The sequence below is a fragment of the Nematostella vectensis genome, chromosome 4 (genome assembly GCF_932526225.1).
Source record: "Nematostella vectensis chromosome 4, jaNemVect1.1, whole genome shotgun sequence".
In the NCBI taxonomy this organism is placed as follows: Eukaryota; Metazoa; Cnidaria; class Anthozoa; order Actiniaria; family Edwardsiidae; genus Nematostella; species Nematostella vectensis.
In genome coordinates, this window is record NC_064037.1 from 1,299,169 (window position 1) to 1,320,378 (window position 21,210).

General features: G+C 46.5%; 3 protein-coding genes across 4 annotated transcripts in view; 2 read left to right on the forward strand and 1 right to left on the reverse strand.

The window, feature by feature from the left end:
• LOC5503963 (protein CASP) overlaps positions 1-3,819 on the forward strand; it is a 22,366-nt gene extending 18,547 nt beyond the window's left edge. Inside the window, exons 24-27 of the mRNA XM_048726219.1 lie at positions 1,172-1,228; positions 1,504-1,584; positions 3,057-3,121; positions 3,512-3,819. Coding sequence (XP_048582176.1) covers positions 1,172-1,228; positions 1,504-1,584; positions 3,057-3,121; positions 3,512-3,557 — 249 coding nt within the window. The 3' untranslated portion in view covers positions 3,558-3,819. The remainder of the gene's footprint in view (positions 1-1,171; positions 1,229-1,503; positions 1,585-3,056; positions 3,122-3,511) is intronic.
• LOC5503953 (papilin) lies at positions 3,812-21,198 on the reverse strand. The gene is made up of 9 exons (XM_032372196.2): positions 20,756-21,198; positions 19,645-19,758; positions 19,464-19,556; positions 19,061-19,174; positions 18,597-18,686; positions 18,340-18,468; positions 8,630-8,725; positions 8,192-8,320; positions 3,812-4,214 (listed from the first exon to the last, which is right to left on the reverse strand). The coding sequence occupies exons 1-9, from the start codon at positions 20,814-20,816 to the stop codon at positions 4,120-4,122; spliced, it is 921 nt and encodes a 306-aa protein (XP_032228087.2). The 5' UTR covers positions 20,817-21,198; the 3' UTR covers positions 3,812-4,119.
• Positions 12,833-17,403, forward strand: LOC116602157 (uncharacterized protein K02A2.6-like). 2 transcript variants are annotated; one of them, XM_048726214.1, is made up of 3 exons: positions 13,281-13,420; positions 13,965-15,639; positions 16,000-17,403. In XM_048726214.1, exons 1-3 carry the CDS (start codon positions 13,415-13,417, stop codon positions 17,121-17,123), a joined length of 2,805 nt encoding a protein of 934 aa, XP_048582171.1. In that variant the 5' UTR covers positions 13,281-13,414; the 3' UTR covers positions 17,124-17,403. The 2 variants fall into 2 exon arrangements, with proteins under 2 accessions (XP_048582170.1, XP_048582171.1); XM_048726213.1 differs by having other exon boundaries at positions 12,833-15,639.
• Positions 21,199-21,210: the final 12 nt, after the last annotated feature.

The following is a 21,210-nucleotide window of genomic DNA, read 5'->3' on the forward strand; positions in this document are numbered from 1 at the left end:
AACCCATTTGCCACCTTTAACCACAGGGTAAGTCTAACCCATTTGCCGCCTTTAACCAGAGGGTAAGTCTAACCCCTTTACCGCCTTCAACCAGAGGGTAAGTCTAACCCCTTTGCCACCTTCAACCAGAGGGTAAGCTTAACCCATTTGCCGCCTTCAACCACAGGGTAAGTCTAACCCATTTGCCGCCTTTAACCACAGGGTAAGTCTAACCCATTTGCCGCCTAACCACAGGGTAAGTCTAACCCATTTGCCGCCTTTAACCACAGGGTAAGTCTAACCCCTTTACCGCCTTTAACCACAGGGTAAGTCTAACCCCTTTACCGCCTTTAACCAGAGGGTAAGTCTAACCCATTTGCCGCCTTTAACCAGAGGGTAAGTCTAACCCATTTGCCGCCTTTAACCACAAGGTAAGTCTAACCCCTTTACCGCCTTTAACCACAGGGTAAGTCTAACCCCTTTACCGCCTTTAACCACAGGGTAAGTCTAACCCATTTGCCGCCTTCAACCACAGGGTAAGTCTAACCCATTTGCCGCCTTTAACCACAGGGTAAGTCTAACCCCTTTTTGCCGCCTTTAACCAGAGGGTAAGTCTAACCCCTTTACCGCCTTTAACCACAGGGTAAGTCTAACCCCTTTGCCGCCTTCAACCAGAGGGTAAGCTTAACCCATTTGCCGCCTTCAACCAGAGGGTAAGCTTAACCCCTTTACCGCCTTCAACCAGAGGGTAGGTCTAACCCCTTTGCCGCCTTCAACCAGAGGGTAAGTCTAACCCCTTTACCGCCTTCAACCAGAGGGTAAGTCTAACCCCTTTGCCGCCTTCAACCAGAGGGTAAGTTTAACCCATTTGCCGCCTTTAACCACAGGGTAAGTCTAACCCATTTGCCGCCTTTAACCGGAGGGTAAGTCTAACCCATTTGCCGCCTTTAACCACAGGGTAAGTCTAACCCCTTTGCCGCCTTCAACCAGAGGGTAAGCTTAACCCATTTGCCGCCTTCAACCAGAGGGTAAGCTTAACCCCTTTACCGCCTTCAACCAGAGGGTAGGTCTAACCCCTTTGCCGCCTTCAACCAGAGGGTAAATACAATTAACCCCTTTGCCGCCCAAATGCTCATATATTTAGTTGTATTTTAACCATTTATTTAGTTCTATTTTAACCATTTCTTTTCAGGAGAAGCAGCAGCGTTATATGAATCTTGGACCTCATGAGAAAGTCACACTGAACCTGGTAAGTAGTGATGTGGGTGCTGTGTGGGGGTTGTGTACTCGGCCTAAGCAAGATGACACAGGTCCGTCTTTCAGTAAATATAGATGATAAGAGTATATGGTTTGTGAGGTGTGGGGGGGGGGGAGGGTGGGGGAGAGCTATGAGCATAAACAGGAACTGACCGCTGACCGCTACAACAGAATAACATAGCTTGCATGAGCAGGATTTTTAGTTCGCCAGAGTTCTGTAGATTTAAGGTCTGACATTCTATTTTGACTTTGCTGTTCCTTTTTCAGGGCCGGTTTGTGTTAGGCAGCAAGATGGCCCGTACGATAGCATTCTTCTATATGCTTTTCCTGCACTGTCTTGTGTTCCTGGTGAGTCTAACTAGACACCAAGCGGACCTTGGTCATATGTCCACATGCATAAACCAACTCTACCATACGTATCATAACCCGTCCATAGATGCACTACAAACATGAACCCAACTCTACCATACGTATCATAACCCGTCCATAGACGCACAACAAACATGAACCCAACTCTACCATACGCATCATAACCCGTCCATAGATGCACTACAAACATGAACCCAACTCTACCATACGTATCATAACCCGTCCATAGACGCACTACAAACATGAACCCAACTCTACCATACGTATCATAACCCGTCCATAGTTGCACTACAAACATGAACCCAACTCTATCATACGTATCATAACCCGTCCATAGATGCACAACAAACATGAACCCAACTCTACCATACGTATCATAACCCGTCCATAGGTGCACTACAAACATGAACCCAACTCTACCATACGTATCATAACCCGTCCATAGATACACTACAAACATGAACCCAACATTACCATACGTATCATAACCCGTCTATTGATGCACTACAAACATGAACCCAACTCTACCATACGTATCATAACCCGTCTATTGATGCACTACAAACATGAACCCAACTCTACCATACGTATCATAACCCGTCCATAGATGCACTACAAACATGAACCCAACTTTACCATACGTATCATAACCCGTCCATAGATTCACTACAAACATGAACCCAACTCTACCATACGTATCATAACCCGTCCATAGATGCACTACAAACATGAACCCAACTCTACCATACGTATCATAACTCGTCCATAGGTGCACTACAAACATGAACCCAACTCTACCATACGTATCATAACCCGTCCATAGGTGCACTACAAACATGAACTCAACTCTACCATACGTATCATAACCCGTCCATAGGTGCACTACAAACATGAACCCAACTCTACCATACGTATCATAACCCGTCCATAGATGCACTACAAACATGAACCCAACTCTACCATACGTATCATAACCCGTCCATAGATACACTACAAACATGAACCCAACTCTACCATACGTATCATAACCCGTCTATTGATGCACTACAAACATGAACCCAACTCTACCATACGTATGCATTGCGTACACGAACCTAACACTAAAATGCAGATCAAAACCCGTCTAGTGATGCATTACAAACATAAACGCAACTCTTCTATTCAGATCATAACCCATTAACAATGTCCAACCCAGCTCTCTGAAATTTGTATGACTTTTTTATATCTAATAACATAGCACGTCTCAATCAACCGGTCTGCCTGCCTGCTTGCTTTTTATTCCCTCAGCTAGGCGATCGTTAAGTTAGCTAGTTGTCTAACTATCTGAATCAGGGTGGAATCTAGAACCTTTTGCTTCAGGTTGTCTGTCTTATCTTGTGGTACGGAATATAAGGCGCTGATCTTGTTTTTATCCAGACAGCCTAATGTTTTTTCTTACTGCGACTGTGTAGGTGTTGTACAAGATGGCGTACACTGAATCCTGCAAACGCGATGTCTCCTCTGAGTGCGCAAAAAGGTACTTTGACTTGACTTCCAAATTTACGTCTAAAGGCAACTCCCAGACAATCCATTTCTTTACCAGGGTAATAATGGTTCAGAGCGGAAGTGGTCATTCTAACGACACACTTGGAATAAAATCTTAAATATCATATATCTATCATATATCCTTTCCCTGTAAATTCGCACGTGTTGACCTCTCTCATCCCTTTCCCTGTAAATTCGCACGTGTTGACCTCTCTCATTCCTTTCCCTGTAAATTCGCACGTGTTGACCTCTCTTATCCCTTTCCCTGTAAATTCGCACGTGTTGACCTCATTCCTTTTCCTGTAAATTCGCACGTGTTCACCTCTCTCATTCCTTTCCCTGTAGATTCGCACGTGCTGACCTCTTATTCCTTTCCCTGTAGATTCGCAGAACATATGCAGCAGGTTCACGGGGAATCATGGCACTAGACAGGCAGGTACGCATGCGCGAACACCTTGCTTGCCTTCAATAATACATTCTGGGTGGCCGTCTAGTGATCTACAATCTTCCACGCAAACCAAGATATCAATTAAAGGATTTCGTAGCGAATTTGTTATAAGACATATTTATAAAGACATTTAGAACCAGAGGTGATTTGGACTGTGTAAATAAAAGATATAGAAGGGGTGTTTTATAAATTGTAGATAATCAATGTGAATAAAATAAGGCCCAACGGTCTTACTTGAGTTATGCCATTTCTTTATTCGTTTTTTACAAAATGGTAGGATCTGCCTTTACGCCTTTTAAATTGCGATGCTTCAAGCTATCAATATCATGCCCGAGATCGTCCTATCCTGTATTTCCTACTTATGACCGCTTTTTATTGCTGTTTGATCATCGGGTGCTGATCCTGAGCTCTTCCTAATACAAGCGATTCCAAATGAACTAATTAATTGTGATAAAAACTCTTGATGTAGCACTAGCGGTACTGACTTTACACCTGCAGTGCCGTGTGTGGGGCTCAGGCGCCTAGCCTTTGCTTTTTTATTCTTATTCGTCCATGTAGAGAGGCGATGTCTCGTCTTCTGCGCTTACCGCTACAGACCCTATGACTTGGTCTAAAGCAAGACGCTTGGCGACAAGTCCTGCAATAGTACACATTCACGTTTTAATTCTATTTTGTTCGACGTTGACGAGTACTTTGATACGAAGCTGGCGTATTATTTTCACAGTATCAGTATTTTGGATTACAGTGGTGCGTCTATTAAGCAGCCATAATTAAGTGGTCGGGTCGTATGTTTTATACGTCTATAACACCCTTTGGTAACACAAATGATACCCTTTGGTTACACAAATGACACCCTTTGGTAACACAAATGACACCCTTTGGTTACACAAATGACACCCTTTGGTAACACAAATGACACCGTTTGGTTACACAAATGACACCCTTTGGTTACACCAATAACACCCTTTGGTAACACAAATAACACCCTTTGGTTACACAAATGATAATAAGTGAACAGTGGCCTCTTTGGTCATGCCGAGGGTGGCCGCTAAGAGATGTACAACTATATTTAATATGTTTGCCTTTCTTTTAGATTTTCGTAGGTTTCAAAAATAAAACGCGGATTAAACGAAAGAAACAAGAAAAGTCACGTGTCCTACCACCCCTAACCCTAATGCCCCCTGAACACCCCTAAACCCTAATGCCCCCCTGACCACCCCTAAACCCTAATGCCCCCTCACCACCCCTAAACCCTAATGCCCCCTCACCACCCCTAAACCCTAATGCCCCCTCACCACCCCTAAACCCTAATGCCCCCTAAACACCCTTAAACCCTAATGCCCCCCTGACCACCCCTAAACCCTAATGCCCCCTCACCACCCCTAAACCCTAATGCCCCCTCACCACCCCTAAACCCTAATACCCCCTCACCACCCCTAAACCCTAATGCCCCCTCACCACCCCTAACCCTAATGCCCCCTAAACACCCCTAAACCCTAATGCCCCCCTGACCACCCCTAAACCCTAATGCCCCCTCACCACCCCTAAACCCTAATACCCCCTTGACCACCCCTAAACCCTAATGCCCCCTCACCACCCCTAAACCCTAATGCCCCCTCACCAACCCTAAACCCTAATACCCCCTCACCACCCCTAAACCCTAATGCCCCCTAAACACCCCTAAACCCTAATGCCCCCCTGACCACCTCTAAACCCTAATACCCCCTCACCACCCCTAAACCCTAATGCCCCCTCACCACCCCTAACCCTAATGCCCCCTAAACACCCCTAAACCCTAATGCCCCCCTGACCACCCCTAAACCCTAATACCCCCTCACCACCCCTAAACCCTAATGCCCCCTCACCACCCCTAACCCTAATGCCCCCTCACCACCCCTAAACCCTAATACCCCCCTGACCACCCCTAACCCTAATGCCCCCTCACCACCCCTAACCCTAATGCCCCCTCACCACCCCTAAACCCTAATGCCCCCTCACCACCCCTAACCCTAATGCCCCCTAAACACCCCTAAACCCTAATGCCCCCCTGACCACCCCTAAACCCTAATACCCCCTCACCACCCCTAAACCCTAATGCCCCCTCACCACCCCTAACCCTAATGCCCCCTCACCACCCCTAAACCCTAATACCCCCCTGACCACCCCTAACCCTAATGCCCCCTAAACACCCCTAAACCCTAATGCCCCCCTGACCACCCCTAAACCCTAATACCCCCCTCACCACCCCTAAACCCTAATGCCCCCTCACCACCCCTAACCCTAATACCCCCCTCACCACCCCTAAACCCTAATGCCCCCTCACCACCCCTAAACCCTAATGCCCCCCTGACCACCCCTAAACCCTAATGCCCCCTCACCACCCCTAAACCCTAATACCCCCTCACCACCCCTAAACCCTAATACCCCCTCACCACCCCTAAACCCTAATGCCCCCTCACCACCCCTAAACCCTAATGCTCCCTCACCACCCCTAAACCCTAATGCCCCCTCACCACCCCTAAACCCTAATACCCCCTCACCACCCCTAAACCCTAATGCCCCCTGACCACCCCTAAACCCTAATGCCCCCTCACCACCCCTAAACCCTAATGCCCCCCCCTCACCACCCCTAAACCCTAATGCCCCCCTGACCACCCCTAAACCCTAATGCCCCCTCACCACCCCTAAACCCTAATGCCCCCTCACCACCCCTAAACCCTAATGCCCCCTCACCACCCCTAAACCCTAATGCCCCCCTGACCACCCCTAAACCCTAATGCCCCCCTGACCACCCCTAAACCCTAATGCCCCCCTGACCACCCCTAAACCCTAATGCCCCCCTGACCACCCCTAAACCCTAATGCCCCCCTGACCACCCCTAAACCCTAATGCCCCCTCACCACCCCTAAACCCTAATGCCCCCTCACCACCCCTAAACCCTAATGCTCCCTCACCACCCCTAAACCCTAATGCCCCCTCACCACCCCTAAACCCTAATACCCCCTCACCACCCCTAAACCCTAATGCCCCCTGACCACCCCTAAACCCTAATGCCCCCTCACCACCCCTAAACCCTAATGCCCCCCCCTCACCACCCCTAAACCCTAATGCCCCCTGAACACCTCTAAACCCTAATGCCCCCTCACCACCCCTAAACCCTAATGCCCCCTCACCACCCCTAAACCCTAATACCCCCTCACCACCCCTAAACCCTAATGCCCCCTCACCACCCCTAAACCCTAATGCCCCCTCACCACCCCTAAACCCTAATACCCCCTCACCACCCCTAAACCCTAATGCCCCCTCACCACCCCTAAACCCTAATGCTCCCTCACCACCCCTAAACCCTAATGCCCCCTCACCACCCCTAAACCCTAATACCCCCTTGACCAGCCCTAAACCCTAATACCCCCTCACCACCCCTAAACCCTAATGCCCCCTCACCACCCCTAAACCCTAATGCCCCCCTGACCAGCCCTAAACCCTAATGCCCCCTGACCAGCCCTAAACCCTAATGCCCCCTCACCACCCCTAAACCCTAATACCCCCTTGACCAGCCCTAAACCCTAATACCCCCTCACCACCCCTAAACCCTAATGCCCCCTCACCACCCCTAAACCCTAATGCCCCCCTGACCACCCCTAAACCCTTATACCCCCTGACCACCCCTAAACCCTAATGCCCCCTCACCACCCCTAAACCCTAATGCCCCCTCACCACCCCTAAACCCTAATGCTCCCTCACCACCCCTAAACCCTAATGCCCCCTCACCACCCCTAAACCCTAATACCCCCTTGACCAGCCCTAAACCCTAATGCCCCCTGACCACCCCTAAACCCTAATGCCCCCTCACCACCCCTAAACCCTAATGCCCCCTCACCACCCCTAAACCCTAATACCCCCTCACCACCCCTAAACCCTAATGCCCCCTCACCACCCCTAAACCCTAATGCTCCCTCACCACCCCTAAACCCTAATGCCCCCTCACCACCCCTAAACCCTAATACCCCCTTGACCAGCCCTAAACCCTAATGCCCCCTGACCACCCCTAAACCCTAATACCCCCTTGACCAGCCCTAAACCCTAATGCCCCCTCACCACCCCTAAACCCTAATGCCCCCCTCACCACCCCTAAACCCTAATACCCCCCTCACCATCCCTAAACCCTAATACCCCCCCCTGACCACCCCTAAACCCTAATGCCCTCTCACCACCCCTAAACCCTAATGCCCCCTCACCACCCCTAAACCCTAATACCCCCTCACCATCCCTAAACCCTAATGCCCCCTCACCACCCCTAAACCCTAATGCCCCCTCACCACCCCTTAAACTTTAATGCCCCCTCACCACCCCTAAACCCTAATACCCCCTTGACCACCCCTAAACCCTAATGCCCCCTGACCACCCCTAAACCCTAATGCCCCCTCACCACCCCTAAACCCTAATACCCCCTCACCACCCCTAAACCCTAATGCCCCCTCACCACCCCTAAACCCTAATGCCCCCTCACCACCCCTAAACCCTAATACCCCCTCACCACCCCTAAACCCTAATACCCCCTTGACCAGCCCTAATGCCCCCCCTGACCACCCCTAAACACATTATTAGTATAACCTTTACTGCAGAATCCACACGTATTTGGACAGAAGCGCTCCATAAACCCGGTCCGTATTCTCCATGAGCCAGACCTGCATCCCTCCTCGCCCCACTGTGAACACGTGTGAGGATAGTAATCTATGCATGCTGAAAATGACAGCGATTTAATGACAACGATATAATGGAAGCGATAAAATGGGAGCGATATATATTTGGAGCGATATCATGGGAGCGATATCATGAGAGCGATATAATGGGAGCGATATCATGAGAGCGATATCATGAGAGCGATATCATGGGAGCGATATAATGAGAGCGATATAATGGGAGCGATATAATGGGAGCGATATAACGACAACGATATAATGGGAGCGATATAATGGTAAAGGTGGACCGTGGATACCGTGGGATCCCTGTGTTATAGTCTTGCCAGGATATTTTGGGTGTAATACATACGCCGACAGCCTTTCTTGTCCTCCCCGAGGGCTGAGGTGCCGTCCCAGCAACACCCGTAGCCGATATCCTTGCACGTCAGTCCCGGGGCGAAGTGCTCTGCGCAAAACAAAGTGTAGAGTAAGAATCCCTCGTCATTCCCACCGTGCTCATTAGCCAAATAGTCAAACACAGACAAAGTGAAGAGTAAGAATCCCTCGTCATTCCCACCGCGCTCATTAGCCAAATAGTCAAACACAGACAAAGTGAAGAGTAAGAATCCCTCGTCCTTCCCACCGCGCTCATTAGCCAAATAGTCAAACACAGACAAAGTGTAGAGTAAGAATCCCTCTTCCTTCCCACCGCGCTCATTATTCAAATAGTCAAACACAGACAAAGTGTAGAGTAAGAATCCCTCGTCATTCCCACCGCGCTCATTAGCCAAATAGTCAAACACAGACAAAGTGTAGAGTAAGAATCCCTCGTCCTTCCCACCGCGCTCATTAGCCAAATAGTCAAACACAGACAAAGTGTAGAGTAAGAATCCCTCGTCATTCCCACCGCGCTCATTAGCCAAATAGTCAAACACAGACAAAGTGAAGAGTAAGAATCCCTCGTCCTTCCCACCGCGCTCATTAGCCAAATAGTCAAACACAGACAAAGTGTAGAGTAAGAATCCCTCGTCATTCCCACCGTGCTCATTAGCCAAATAGTCAAACACAGACAAAGTGTAGAGTAAGAATCCCTCGTCATTCCCACCGCGCTCATTAGCCAAATAGTCAAACAGACAAAGTGAAGAGTAAGAATCCCTCGTCATTCCCACCGCGCTCATTAGCCAAATAGTCAAACACAGACAAGTGTAGAGTAAGAATCCCTCGTCATTCCCACCGCGATCATTAGCCAAATAGTCAAACACAGACAAAGTGTAGAGTAAGAATCCCTCGTCATTCCCACCGCGCTCATTAGCCAAATAGTCAAACACAGACAAAGTGTAGAGTAAGAATCTCTCGTCATTCCCACCGCAATCATTAGCCAAATAGTCAAACACAGACAAGTGTAGAGTAAGAATCCCTCGTCATTCCCACCGTGCTCATTAGCCAAATAGTCAAACACAGACAAAGTGAAGAGTAAGAATCCCTCGTCATTCCCACCGTGCTCATTAGCCAAATAGTCAAACACAGACAAAGTGTAGAATAAGAATCCCTCGTCCTTCCCACCGCGCTCATTAGCCAAATAGTCAAACACAGACAAAGTGTAGAGTAAGAATCCCTCGTCATTCCCACCGTGGTCTTAGCCAAATAGTCAAACACAGACAAAGTGTAGAGTAAGAATCCCTCGTCCTTCCCACCGCGCTCATTAGCCAAATAGTCAAACACAGACAAAGTGTAGAGTAAGAATCCCTCGTCATTCCCACCGTGCTCATTAGCCAAATAGTCAAACAGACAAAGTGTAGAGTAAGAATCTCTCGTCATGCCCACCGCAATCATTAGCCAAATAGTCAAACACAGACAAGTGTAGAGTAAGAATCTCTCGTCATGCCCACCGCAATCATTAGCCAAATGGTCAAACAGACAAAGTGTAGAGTAAGAATCTCTCGTCATGCCCACCGCAATCATTAGCCAAATAGTCAAAAACAGACAAAGTGTAGAGTAAGAATCTCTCGTCATTCCCACCGCAATCATTAGCCAAATAGTCAAACACAGACAAGTGTAGAGTAAGAATCTCTCGTCATGCCCACCGTGCTCTTAGCCAAATAGTCAAACACAGACAAAGTGAAGAGTAAGAATCTCTCGTCATTCCCACGGTGCCCATTAGCCAAATAGTCAAACACAGACAAAGTGTAGAGTAAGAATCCCTCGTCATGCCCACCGTGTTCATTAGCCAAATGGTCAAACACAGACAAAGTGTAGAGTAAGAATCTCTCGTCATGCCCACCGTGTTCATTAGCCAAATGGTCAAACACAGACAAAGTGTAGAGTAAGAATCCCTCGTCATTCCCACCGCGCTCATTAGCCAAATAGTCAAACACAGACAAAGTGAAGAGTAAGAATCCCTTGTCCTTCCCACCGCGCTCATTAGCCAAATAGTCAAACACAGACAAAGTGTAGAGTAAGAATCCCTCGTCATTCCCACCGTGCTCATTAGCCAAATAGTCAAACACAGACAAAGTGTAGAGTAAGAATCCCTCGTCATTCCCACCGCGCTCATTAGCCAAATAGTCAAACAGACAAAGTGAAGAGTAAGAATCCCTCGTCATTCCCACCGCGCTCATTAGCCAAATAGTCAAACACAGACAAGTGTAGAGTAAGAATCCCTCGTCATTCCCACCACGATCATTAGCCAAATAGTCAAACACAGACAAAGTGTAGAGTAAGAATCCCTCGTCATTCCCACCGCGCTCATTAGCCAAATAGTCAAACACAGACAAAGTGTAGAGTTAGAATCTCTCGTCATTCCCACCGCAATCATTAGCCAAATAGTCAAACACAGACAAGTGTAGAGTAAGAATCCCTCGTCATTCCCACCGCGATCATTAGCCAAATAGTCAAACACAGACAAAGTGTAGAGTAAGAATCCCTCGTCATTCCCACCGTGGTCTTAGCCAAATAGTCAAACACAGACAAGTGTAGAGTAAGAATCCCTCGTCCTTCCCACCGCGATCATTAGCCAAATAGTCAAACACAGACAAAGTGTAGAGTAAGAATCTCTCGTCATGCCCACCGTGCTCATTAGCCAAATAGTCAAACACAGACAAGTGTAGAGTAAGAATCCCTCGTCATGCCCACCGCAATCATTAGCCAAATAGTCAAAAACAGACAAAGTGTAGAGTAAGAATCTCTCGTCATTCCCACCGCAATCATTAGCCAAATAGTCAAACACAGACAAGTGTAGAGTAAGAATCTCTCGTCATGCCCACCGCAATCATTAGCCAAATAGTCAAACACAGACAAAGTGAAGAGTAAGAATCTCTCGTCATTCCCACGGTGCCCATTAGCCAAATAGTCAAACACAGACAAAGTGTAGAGTAAGAATCCCTCGTCATGCCCACCGTGTTCATTAGCCAAATGGTCAAACACAGACAAAGTGTAGAGTAAGAATCTCTCGTCATGCCCACCGTGTTCATTAGCCAAATGGTCAAACACAGACAAAGTGTAGAGTAAGAATACTGCTCATTCGCCAATTAGTCATACAGGTTCTCGATACCAAATATGGTTCGTAGTACGAAATAAGGTGTATTAGTCTGAAGTTATCTCCATAATCCGCAAAGTAGTTTGTATGAGTTATGTATTTGGCTAGTTCAGTCAACCCTGGTGTTACGGACGCAGGGGTGGACACGGCAGCGCTAATTTTCGTTAGCTGCAAGGGGAATTCGATACACTTATTAGAAGTTTAGATTAAAGAAGCGAATATAGAGCATGACTACGAGACCCCATCTCTTCCACTCCCTCATATAGCACCTTACTGTTTGACTTACGCCGGACTTCTCTCATATAGCAACTTACTGTTTGACTTACGCCGGACCTCCCTCATATAGCAACTTACTGTTTGACTTACGCCGGACTTCTCTCTTATAGCAACTTACTGTTTGACTTACGCCGGACTTCTCTCTTATAGCAACTTACTGTTTGACTTACGCCGGACTTCTCTCTTATAGCAACTTACTGTTTGACTTACGCCGGACCTCCCTCATATAGCACCTTACTGTTTGACTAACGCCGGACTTCTCTCATATAGCACCTTACTGTTTGACTAACGCCGGACTTCTCTCATATAACAACTTACTGTTTGACTTACGCCGGACTTCTCTCATATAGTAACTTACTGTTTGACTTACGCCGGACTTCTCTCATATAGCAACTTACTGTTTGACTTACGCCGGACTTCTCTCATATAGCAACTTACTGTTTGACCTACGCCGGACTTCTCTCATATAGCAACTTACTATTTGACTTACGCCGGACTTCTCTCTTATAGCAACTTACTGTTTGACTTACGCCGGACTTCTCTCTTATAGCAACTTACTGTTTGACTTACGCCGGACTTCTCTCTTATAGCAACTTACTGTTTGACTTACGCCGGACCTCCCTCATATAGCACCTTACTGTTTGACTAACGCCGGACTTCTCTCTTATAGCAACTTACTGTTTGACTAACGCCGGACTTCTCTCATATAACAACTTACTGTTTGACTTACGCCGGACTTCTCTCATATAGTGTTGTAGTTTTACTTCCGGTTAATTAGCATATCTTTCGCACATGCGCACCCGGATGGAGTTCCTCGTGTAGTCCGCCATGTTTTGTACTGTGTTAATAAAATAGGTGAATAAAAAGCCTTCAAGTCAACTTATTACATGGTGTCAGAAGCAAATTGAAGGAAAATCACTCTCAAACATACCAGGTCGGTATTTTACGAGAAATCTAGCAAGTTTACACAAGGAAAATGGCCGAACTCACTGGACTCACTAGCCCTCGTATGGACTGGAATGCAACCGATCTTCAACAAGCGCTAAAAAAGTTCAAGGCAACCGTCGAATTGTACTTTTCTGGCCCGCTTAAGTCCAAATCGGAGGAAGAAAAGGTCAGTTATCTGTTGATATGGACGGGAGAAGAAGGAATTGAATTAGTTTCTACGTGGTCGCTAACCTCAGACGAGAAGAAAAAGCTGTCAACTTACTGGGAGAAGTTTGAAGAATACGTCGCCCCCAAGAGCAATTTTCGCTTAGCACGATTTAAACTACGCACTCTGAAGCAAAAGGACGATGAACCAGTGGATTCATTTATAAAGAAAGTAAGATTGCTAGCCAGCGAATGCAGGTATGATAATGTAGACGAACACATTATTGACGCTCTAATTTTCGGGTCTCGCCGCCCACGTGTCCAGGCTAAACTCCTCGAGTTAGACAAAACTCTAACGCTCGCTAAGGCAATAGACATAGCCAGGACTGAGGAAGCCACTTCGGCTCAGTTACAAGATATTAGAGGCACAAACACTATACCTGTACACGCAACAACCCACAAAAGCCCTTCTTCACATCCCAAGACACACTCACGTGAAAATAAACAAATACAAACTTGTGGGAACTGTGGCACTAGCCATAATGTGACACAAAAATCCCTGTGCCCCGCAAATGGAACAAAATGCAGCAACTGTGGGAAACCAAACCACTGGGCCAAGGTTTGCCGTTCCACCAAACCCCAAGGTCCCACCCCGAGGGGAAGAGGCAGGCGGGGAAACCGGAACAAATCAAAGCAACAGATAAACACCCTCAGCAATGAGAATGCTAGCACTGCACCTGAGCCCCTAGATTCCCCACAGTTATATTTTCACTCTCTGACCATTGATAGTATGTCTCGACAGATCACTCAAGCGCTCGTCAACATACAGGTTAACTCGAGTAACGGGACACTACCACTATTATGCAAGATTGACACTGGTGCTGAAGGAAATGTGATCCCATTAAGCAACTACAAGCACATCTATCCAGAATCACTCTGCGACATAGACGGCAAGCCCCTCAGCTTAGCCCCATCAGATACAAGGATAACAGCATATGGAGGCCATGAAGTACAACACTACGGTACCTGCAACCTCACTTTACTACATAACGGTCAGTCCAGCCCTCATGAATTTCATGTTGTAAACACGACAGGACCTACAATCCTAGGACTACCCACATGTACTGCAATGAAGCTTGTAACCCTTAACCACAGTCTAAGCAAAGACCAGGCTGAGCCAGCCGAAATACGACCAGCTCAAGTACCCAAGGATGACCCTGAGGCAAAGGCAGCTCTACTAAGACAGTATGCTGACTGCTTCGAAGGCATCGGATGCTTCAGCGGAGAGTTCCATATCACACTTGACCCTACAGTACCCGCTGTGGTTCACCCGCCACGACGAGTCCCTGAAGCACTTCAGGAGCCTCTGCGCAAGGAGTTAGAATCCCTCGTACAGCAAGGAATCATCACCAAGGTTGATGAACCCACTGACTGGGTCAACTCGCTAGTCTGTTCCACAAAGCGGAATGGCTCCATACGACTCTGCCTTGATCCAAAGGACCTCAACTGCGCCATCAAACGTCCACATCATCGTACACCCACTCTTGATGAAGTCTTATCAAAGCTAAGTGGATCCGAGTACTTCTCCATAGTTGACGCCCGCAGCGGTTATTGGAACATAAAGCTTGACCAGGAAAGCTCACTCTATACAACATTTAACTCTCCCCATGGAAGATTCAGATTCCTACGACTACCCTTTGGTCTGATTTGTGCTCAGGACATCTTCCAAAAGAAGGTCGATGAAACCTTTGGTGACTTACCTGGGGTGACAGGCATCACAGACGACATAGTTGTTTACGGACGCAACCGTAAGGAGCATGACTATAACCTGAAAGCAGTAATGGAGCGTGCCCGTGAAACTGGTCTGAAATTCAATGCTGACAAATGCAAAATTGCCAGCAAGGAACTTGTCTTCTTCGGACACACCCTAAGTGCAGATGGTCTGAAACTTGACCCTGCTAAGGTTGAAGCCATCAACAACATGGATCCTTCAACGAGCCTCACAGATCTCCAAGTCTTCCTAGGTATGACGCAATACCTTAGCCGTTTCATACCCAACCTCGCTTCAACAGCAGCGGTCCTCTGGGACTTGACAAGGAAAAGTAGTCAATTCCAGTGGTGCCCAGAACACCAGAAAGCTGTAGATGACATCAAGAAACTCATCACATCGCCAGCCTCGCTGCAGTATTTCGACAGCACCAAGCCTGTCGTAATCCAGGTGGATGCATCTCAACGTGGCCTCGGCGCGACACTCATCCAAGATAAAGGCCCTGTGGAGTACAGAAGTAAGCTACTCACTGAAACCGAGAGGAGGTACTCCAACATAGAAAGGGAAATGCTTGCAGTCGTCCATGGTCTCGAGAAATTCCACTACTACGCTTATGGACGCCACGTCCAGGTCCACACGGACCACAAGCCACTGGAGGCAATATTCAAAAAGCATCTGGCCAGCGCGCCACCCCGCATTGCCAGGATGATGCTGCGGATACAGAAATATGACATCGACATTCGATATGTCCCAGGGAAGGACATACCCCTGGCCGACGCCCTCTCACGACTCAACCCAAGTCCCGGTGACACTATCGCTGGACTTGATGTCTCTATACATGAGCTACACTTGCACCTCAATGCTAGCCCTACTAGGATAACGCAGATCCAAGAGGAGACGAGGAAGGACACAACACTTCACTCACTTCGTGCCGTCATCGCCCAAGGTTGGCCAAACAAAAGAGCTGAATGCCCTGAGTTACTACACCCATACTGGAACTATCGTGACGAACTTACTGTCGCCGATGGATTGGTCCTGAAGGGTACCCGAATTGTAATTCCAAAGACCCTGCAACCAGATGTTCTACAGCAGCTACACTATGCACACCAGGGTGCGGAAAAATGCAAGCTCAGAGCTAAGGGATCAGTCTTTTGGGCGAACATCAATGCCGACATCGACAACATGGTCAAGAGTTGTGCTCCCTGTCAGCATAATCAGTCCATGAACACTAAAGAACCGCTAATGCCTCATGATGTTCCACCAAGGCCCTGGCACACCCTAGCATCTGACTTGTTCTCCTGGAACGGTTCACCATACTTACTACTCTCTGATTACTACAGTAAGTTCCCAATTGTGCGCAAGCTAACTAACATCCAATCATCTACTGTCATCGCTCACCTCAAAGGAATATTTGAGGAACATGGCATACCAGACAAACTTGTCACAGGACATGACACCCAGTTTACGTCTGCTCTATTCAAGGGTTTCAGCAGCACCTATGGATTTATTCATACAACTACAAGCCCATACTACAAGGAGGCTAATGGCTTCATAGAGAGAAATGTGCAAACTGTCAAGGATCTCCTTCAAAAGTGCAAGGAATCAGGGCAAGACCCACATCTAGCCATGCTGTGCCTGAGAACAACCCCCTTGGGTCACACCCTGCCATCACCAGCAGAGTTGCTAAATTCCAGAATATATCAGTCTAACCTGCCAGCTACTTCCAGGCATGCACTACTGAACAAACCTGACTATGATGCCAATGTCAAGCTGCAAGCCAGACAAGACCGACAGAAATCATATTACGACAGGACTTCCAAGTGTCTACAGCCTGTCTACCCTCAAGACGCTGTCAGAGTCTTCAACCCCCTCAACTCCAAATGGGAGCCAGGAATAGTTCGAGCCGCTGCGCCAACCCCACGCTCGCACATTGTGGACATGGCCAATGGCAGTACTCTCACCAGAAACCGCAGACACATTCGTCCCACAGGTGAAAAACTAAGCTTGAATAATACCTCAGCTACTGATGACTACGAGCCTGTATCAGAACCAGCACCTAACGGCAACCAACCCCCAACAGAGCCAAGGACATCTACACCTGGTACCCCTGCGAAGTCCACACCTACCCAAAGTGGTCCACCATTACGCAGATCAACACGGACAGTGAAGCCCCCAGACAGACTGAACTTGTAGCATTTGCTACACAAACATTAGATATTGAACTATGTTATTATTAGTACTGCAAAGTTCTTTGTTTTTTTTTTTTACACCCCTAATTGGACACTATCAGTCACATTTGTACTCATGTAATTTTTCAGCTTTTCAGCTTAGAGAAGGGGATGTTGTAGTTTTACTTCCGGTTAATTAGCATATCTTTCGCACATGCGCACCCGGATGGAGTTCCTCGTGTAGTCCGCCATGTTTTGTACTGTGTTAATAAAATAGGTGAATAAAAAGCCTTCAAGTCAACTTATTACATATAGCAACTTACTGTTTGACTTACGCCGGACTTCTCTCTTATAGCAACTTACTGTTTGACTTACGCCGGACTTCTCTCATATAGAAACTTACTGTTTGACTTACGCCGGACTTCTCTCATATAGAAACTTACTGTTTGACTTACGCCGGACTTCTCTCATATAGCAACTTACTGTTTGACTTACGCCGGACTTCTCTCATATAGCAACTTACTGTCCGACTTACGCCGGACTTCTCTCATATAGCATCTTACTGTTTGACTTACGCCGGACTTCTCTCTTATAGCAACTTACTGTTTGACTTACGCCGGACTTCTCTCATATAGCAACTTACTATTTGACTTACGCCGGACTCTTCTCATATAGCAACTTACTGTTTGACTTACGCCGGACTTCTCTCATATAGCAACTTACTGTTTGACTTACGCCGGACTCTTCTCATATAGCAACTTACTGTTTGACTTACGCCGGACTTCTCTCATATAGCAACTTACTATTTGACTTACGCCGGACTTCTCTCATATAGCAACTTACTGTTTGACTTACGCCGGACTTCTCTCATATAGCAACTTACTGTTTGACTTACGCCGGACTTCTCTCATATAGCAACTTACTGTTTGACTTACGCCAGACTTCTCTCATATAGCAACTTACTGTTTGACTTACGCCGGACTTCTTTCATATAACAACTTACTGTTTGACTTACGCCGGACTTCTCTCATATAGCAACTTACTGTTTGACTTACGTCGAGGGAAATATAAAGTTTACGTTAATCCCTACCACTCTCTGTTTCCTTTCTCACATAGCTTACTGCTTGGCTTGTGAATTATACGAATGTAAGATAAAGGCCTACTTAACCCACCCGGCCCCCTCTTCTGTCAACACACCCCCTCTCCCCCCTCCCCCTCTTTCTGTCTTGTAGTGATCTTACTGCAGTTTCCGCAGCTGAATGGGCAATCCTCCATCCTTCTCGCCAACACTTCCGGGTCTTTTGGCTTGCAATTGGACTCATTGGCATATTGTTTACACAAGTCAACATATCTGTCATAGCACATTTTTTCTGTAAGGGAATTAAAGTAGTTAAGGTAAAGCTTGTTTAATGGACCATGAAATATTTGCAACCATTCAGCAATTTAGCAGTTAAACTCTCGTTGCTGGCTCTCCTTTCTTAGCTTATTTCTTACGTACGAGGGCAGCCTTTGTAATCCGGTCCATCTGCAGTTGTTTGTCCATCCATACAACAGCCATATGCGCTTTCGCTGCAGTCAACGTACGGCTCTGAAAGCGAGATAAAAATATGACTTGCCTACGTATAAATGGATCTTTTTACGTCCGATAATGAAGAGAGAACGACGGGCGATAGCCCTAAATTGACGAGCTTTGTCATCGCTATCAAGATGGGGACCATGACGACGGCGAAGACGATGATGGTGACGACGATGATAATGTTGATGATGGTGACGATGATGATTATGATGATGGAGATGATGATGATGACGATGATGGTTATGACGACGATGGTTATAATGATGATGATGATGATGATGGAAATGTTGGTGACGATGGTGATGATGATGACGACGGTGATAATCTTAAGTTCACTAATGATGACGGTTTACGTGCATTTGAAATATGGAACTTGTAACACTTACTGCAAAAGCCACAAAACTTTGGACATCTTCTCTCCAGGAATGGGCGAAACTGCAAGCTTGAACAGTATTTTTTGTACTGTTCTGGGCATGGGCCAGTGTCCTTGCATTTCTCATCTATAAAAAAGTCAGTAATTCTTCTCATTGGCAGTGTAAGGATGGAAAAGTTCACTGCCGTAGCGGGCCTCAAAATAATGGAGGGGGCACAGCCACGCCCTACTGGTCATTTCCTCATAATTTTCTAAAATATTGGGGAATGACACGTGCCCCCAGTGCCCCACCCTCTGCTGCGTCCCTAAATATTAGAGGCTTATTAAAGATTAATGTGCTGGTTATGGATCTAAGGGGGGTCATTTCCTGGAAAATTAATGGATCGCCCGTTTACACTCGCCTATTTCTAACGAACCTGATGGGCAGCCTTGCTGGTTTGGTCCAGCGGCAGGAGTCTTTCCATCCGAACAGCACCCATACTTGCTACCGCTGCAATCAACCTCTGATTCTGGAAACGTAATGGGAATGCTTGATGCCACGCGTTTGCATGTGGTAAATCACTTTGTAAAAGATAACAAAGGGCTTGGAATACTTACTGCAGTAGCCACAAAATTTGGGACATCTTCTTTCAAGAAACGGACGATATTTAGCACTTGAACAGAATTGTTTGTACTCTATTGGGCACGGAAACCGGTCCTCGCATTTCTCACCTAGACAACAAAGATATTTATTTTCGTGCTGGTGCAGGGAGGATTTAACCATTCCTCCGGCCCTTGCACTTTTGAAATCTTTGAAAGTTTAAGGACAAAACAAACAAAGGGCGCTTACATGGGCTTCCTGTAGTAATGTTAATCACTTCCCTACTGGGCTTGTAAGGGAAGGAATGTCAGTTTGGTGTTATGGTTTGTCGTGTGCATTGAATTTTAACAAACTATACAAGCAGGTCACATGTAGAAATCCGTGTAGTGTTTTATCGTTAAGGTTTTTGCACATTTTTGCCAAATTTGAGGGAATGTGGTGGTTTACTATCATAATTTAGCCTAACAAACCCCATTCCTCCGGCCCTGGCACTTCACCCATTCTCAGCCGCCATTTTGAATTATTTTGAAAACAAAGTCAAGCGCATTCGCAACGATCGGGTTACATGGAAACAATCTCTTTCCCAGGGCCCACGCAATACCCATTTGTAGCAGAACACAATCGTATCTTCCACAGGAAACCCGTGAATCTCACGTGCGTAAACCATATTTACGCGGGCTTTACTCTTTTCTGTTATAAAACGCTTGAATGACATCTTGTTTTAACGCTCTTCTGTTTTATGGAATACACGCGCTTCTTTCTGATAGGGACGAGATCAAGTACTTTGACATTGCTTAGGCATCATTGATCAATATAGCGTCTTCAAAGATGCTATTCTCAATTCATTTATAGTTTCAATACAATAATTTCGAGACATATAGTATAGTAGGACTATCACAATACCAATTTTCAAGTCCAATGCTTAAGATCTTATAAATTAGATAGTAAAGCATATGTAGAAAACTATTTTATTAACAATATATTGTTAGTACAAATACATGGCATCCCCCCCCCCTGCCCCTCACAAAGGGTAGTGCGGAACAGACTGCTTTTGTTTATTTAGATTTCTTTCCTGAAAAAGTTTTTAAAATTAATACCCAAGAATGATATTAACTCATACTGACTCACCTTCCCCAAGAGAAACGGCAAATAACACAATCACAGCAAAAAATCTAAGACAGAATTTCATTTTGAATGTTTTTGCACCGACTTCACACTCCCTCTAGATAGAAGACGTTAACTGCTTTGAATTTGTGCGCCATTTATTTATACGCTCTCACGAGTAACCACAGCGTAAAGAAAGCGTTTCTATTGGCTGTCGCTTTCTAACGGTTGTTTTGTGGCTCTGGTGACCATGCAAGCGAGGAAAATAATTATAAGCCTTTATTGGTAACGATGATGATACGCGCCTTTGCAGACGATCAGATATTGTACCACGGGAACTATGATTTCTTGTAAACAATTTAAGCCCACACAACACGCCGAACAAAATTATATAACGAATTAATGCAAATGAGAGATACTGTAAACTACAGCACAGGTAGCCCAGGCTCCAGGCGAGTGTAGGTTTATTACAGAGTTTG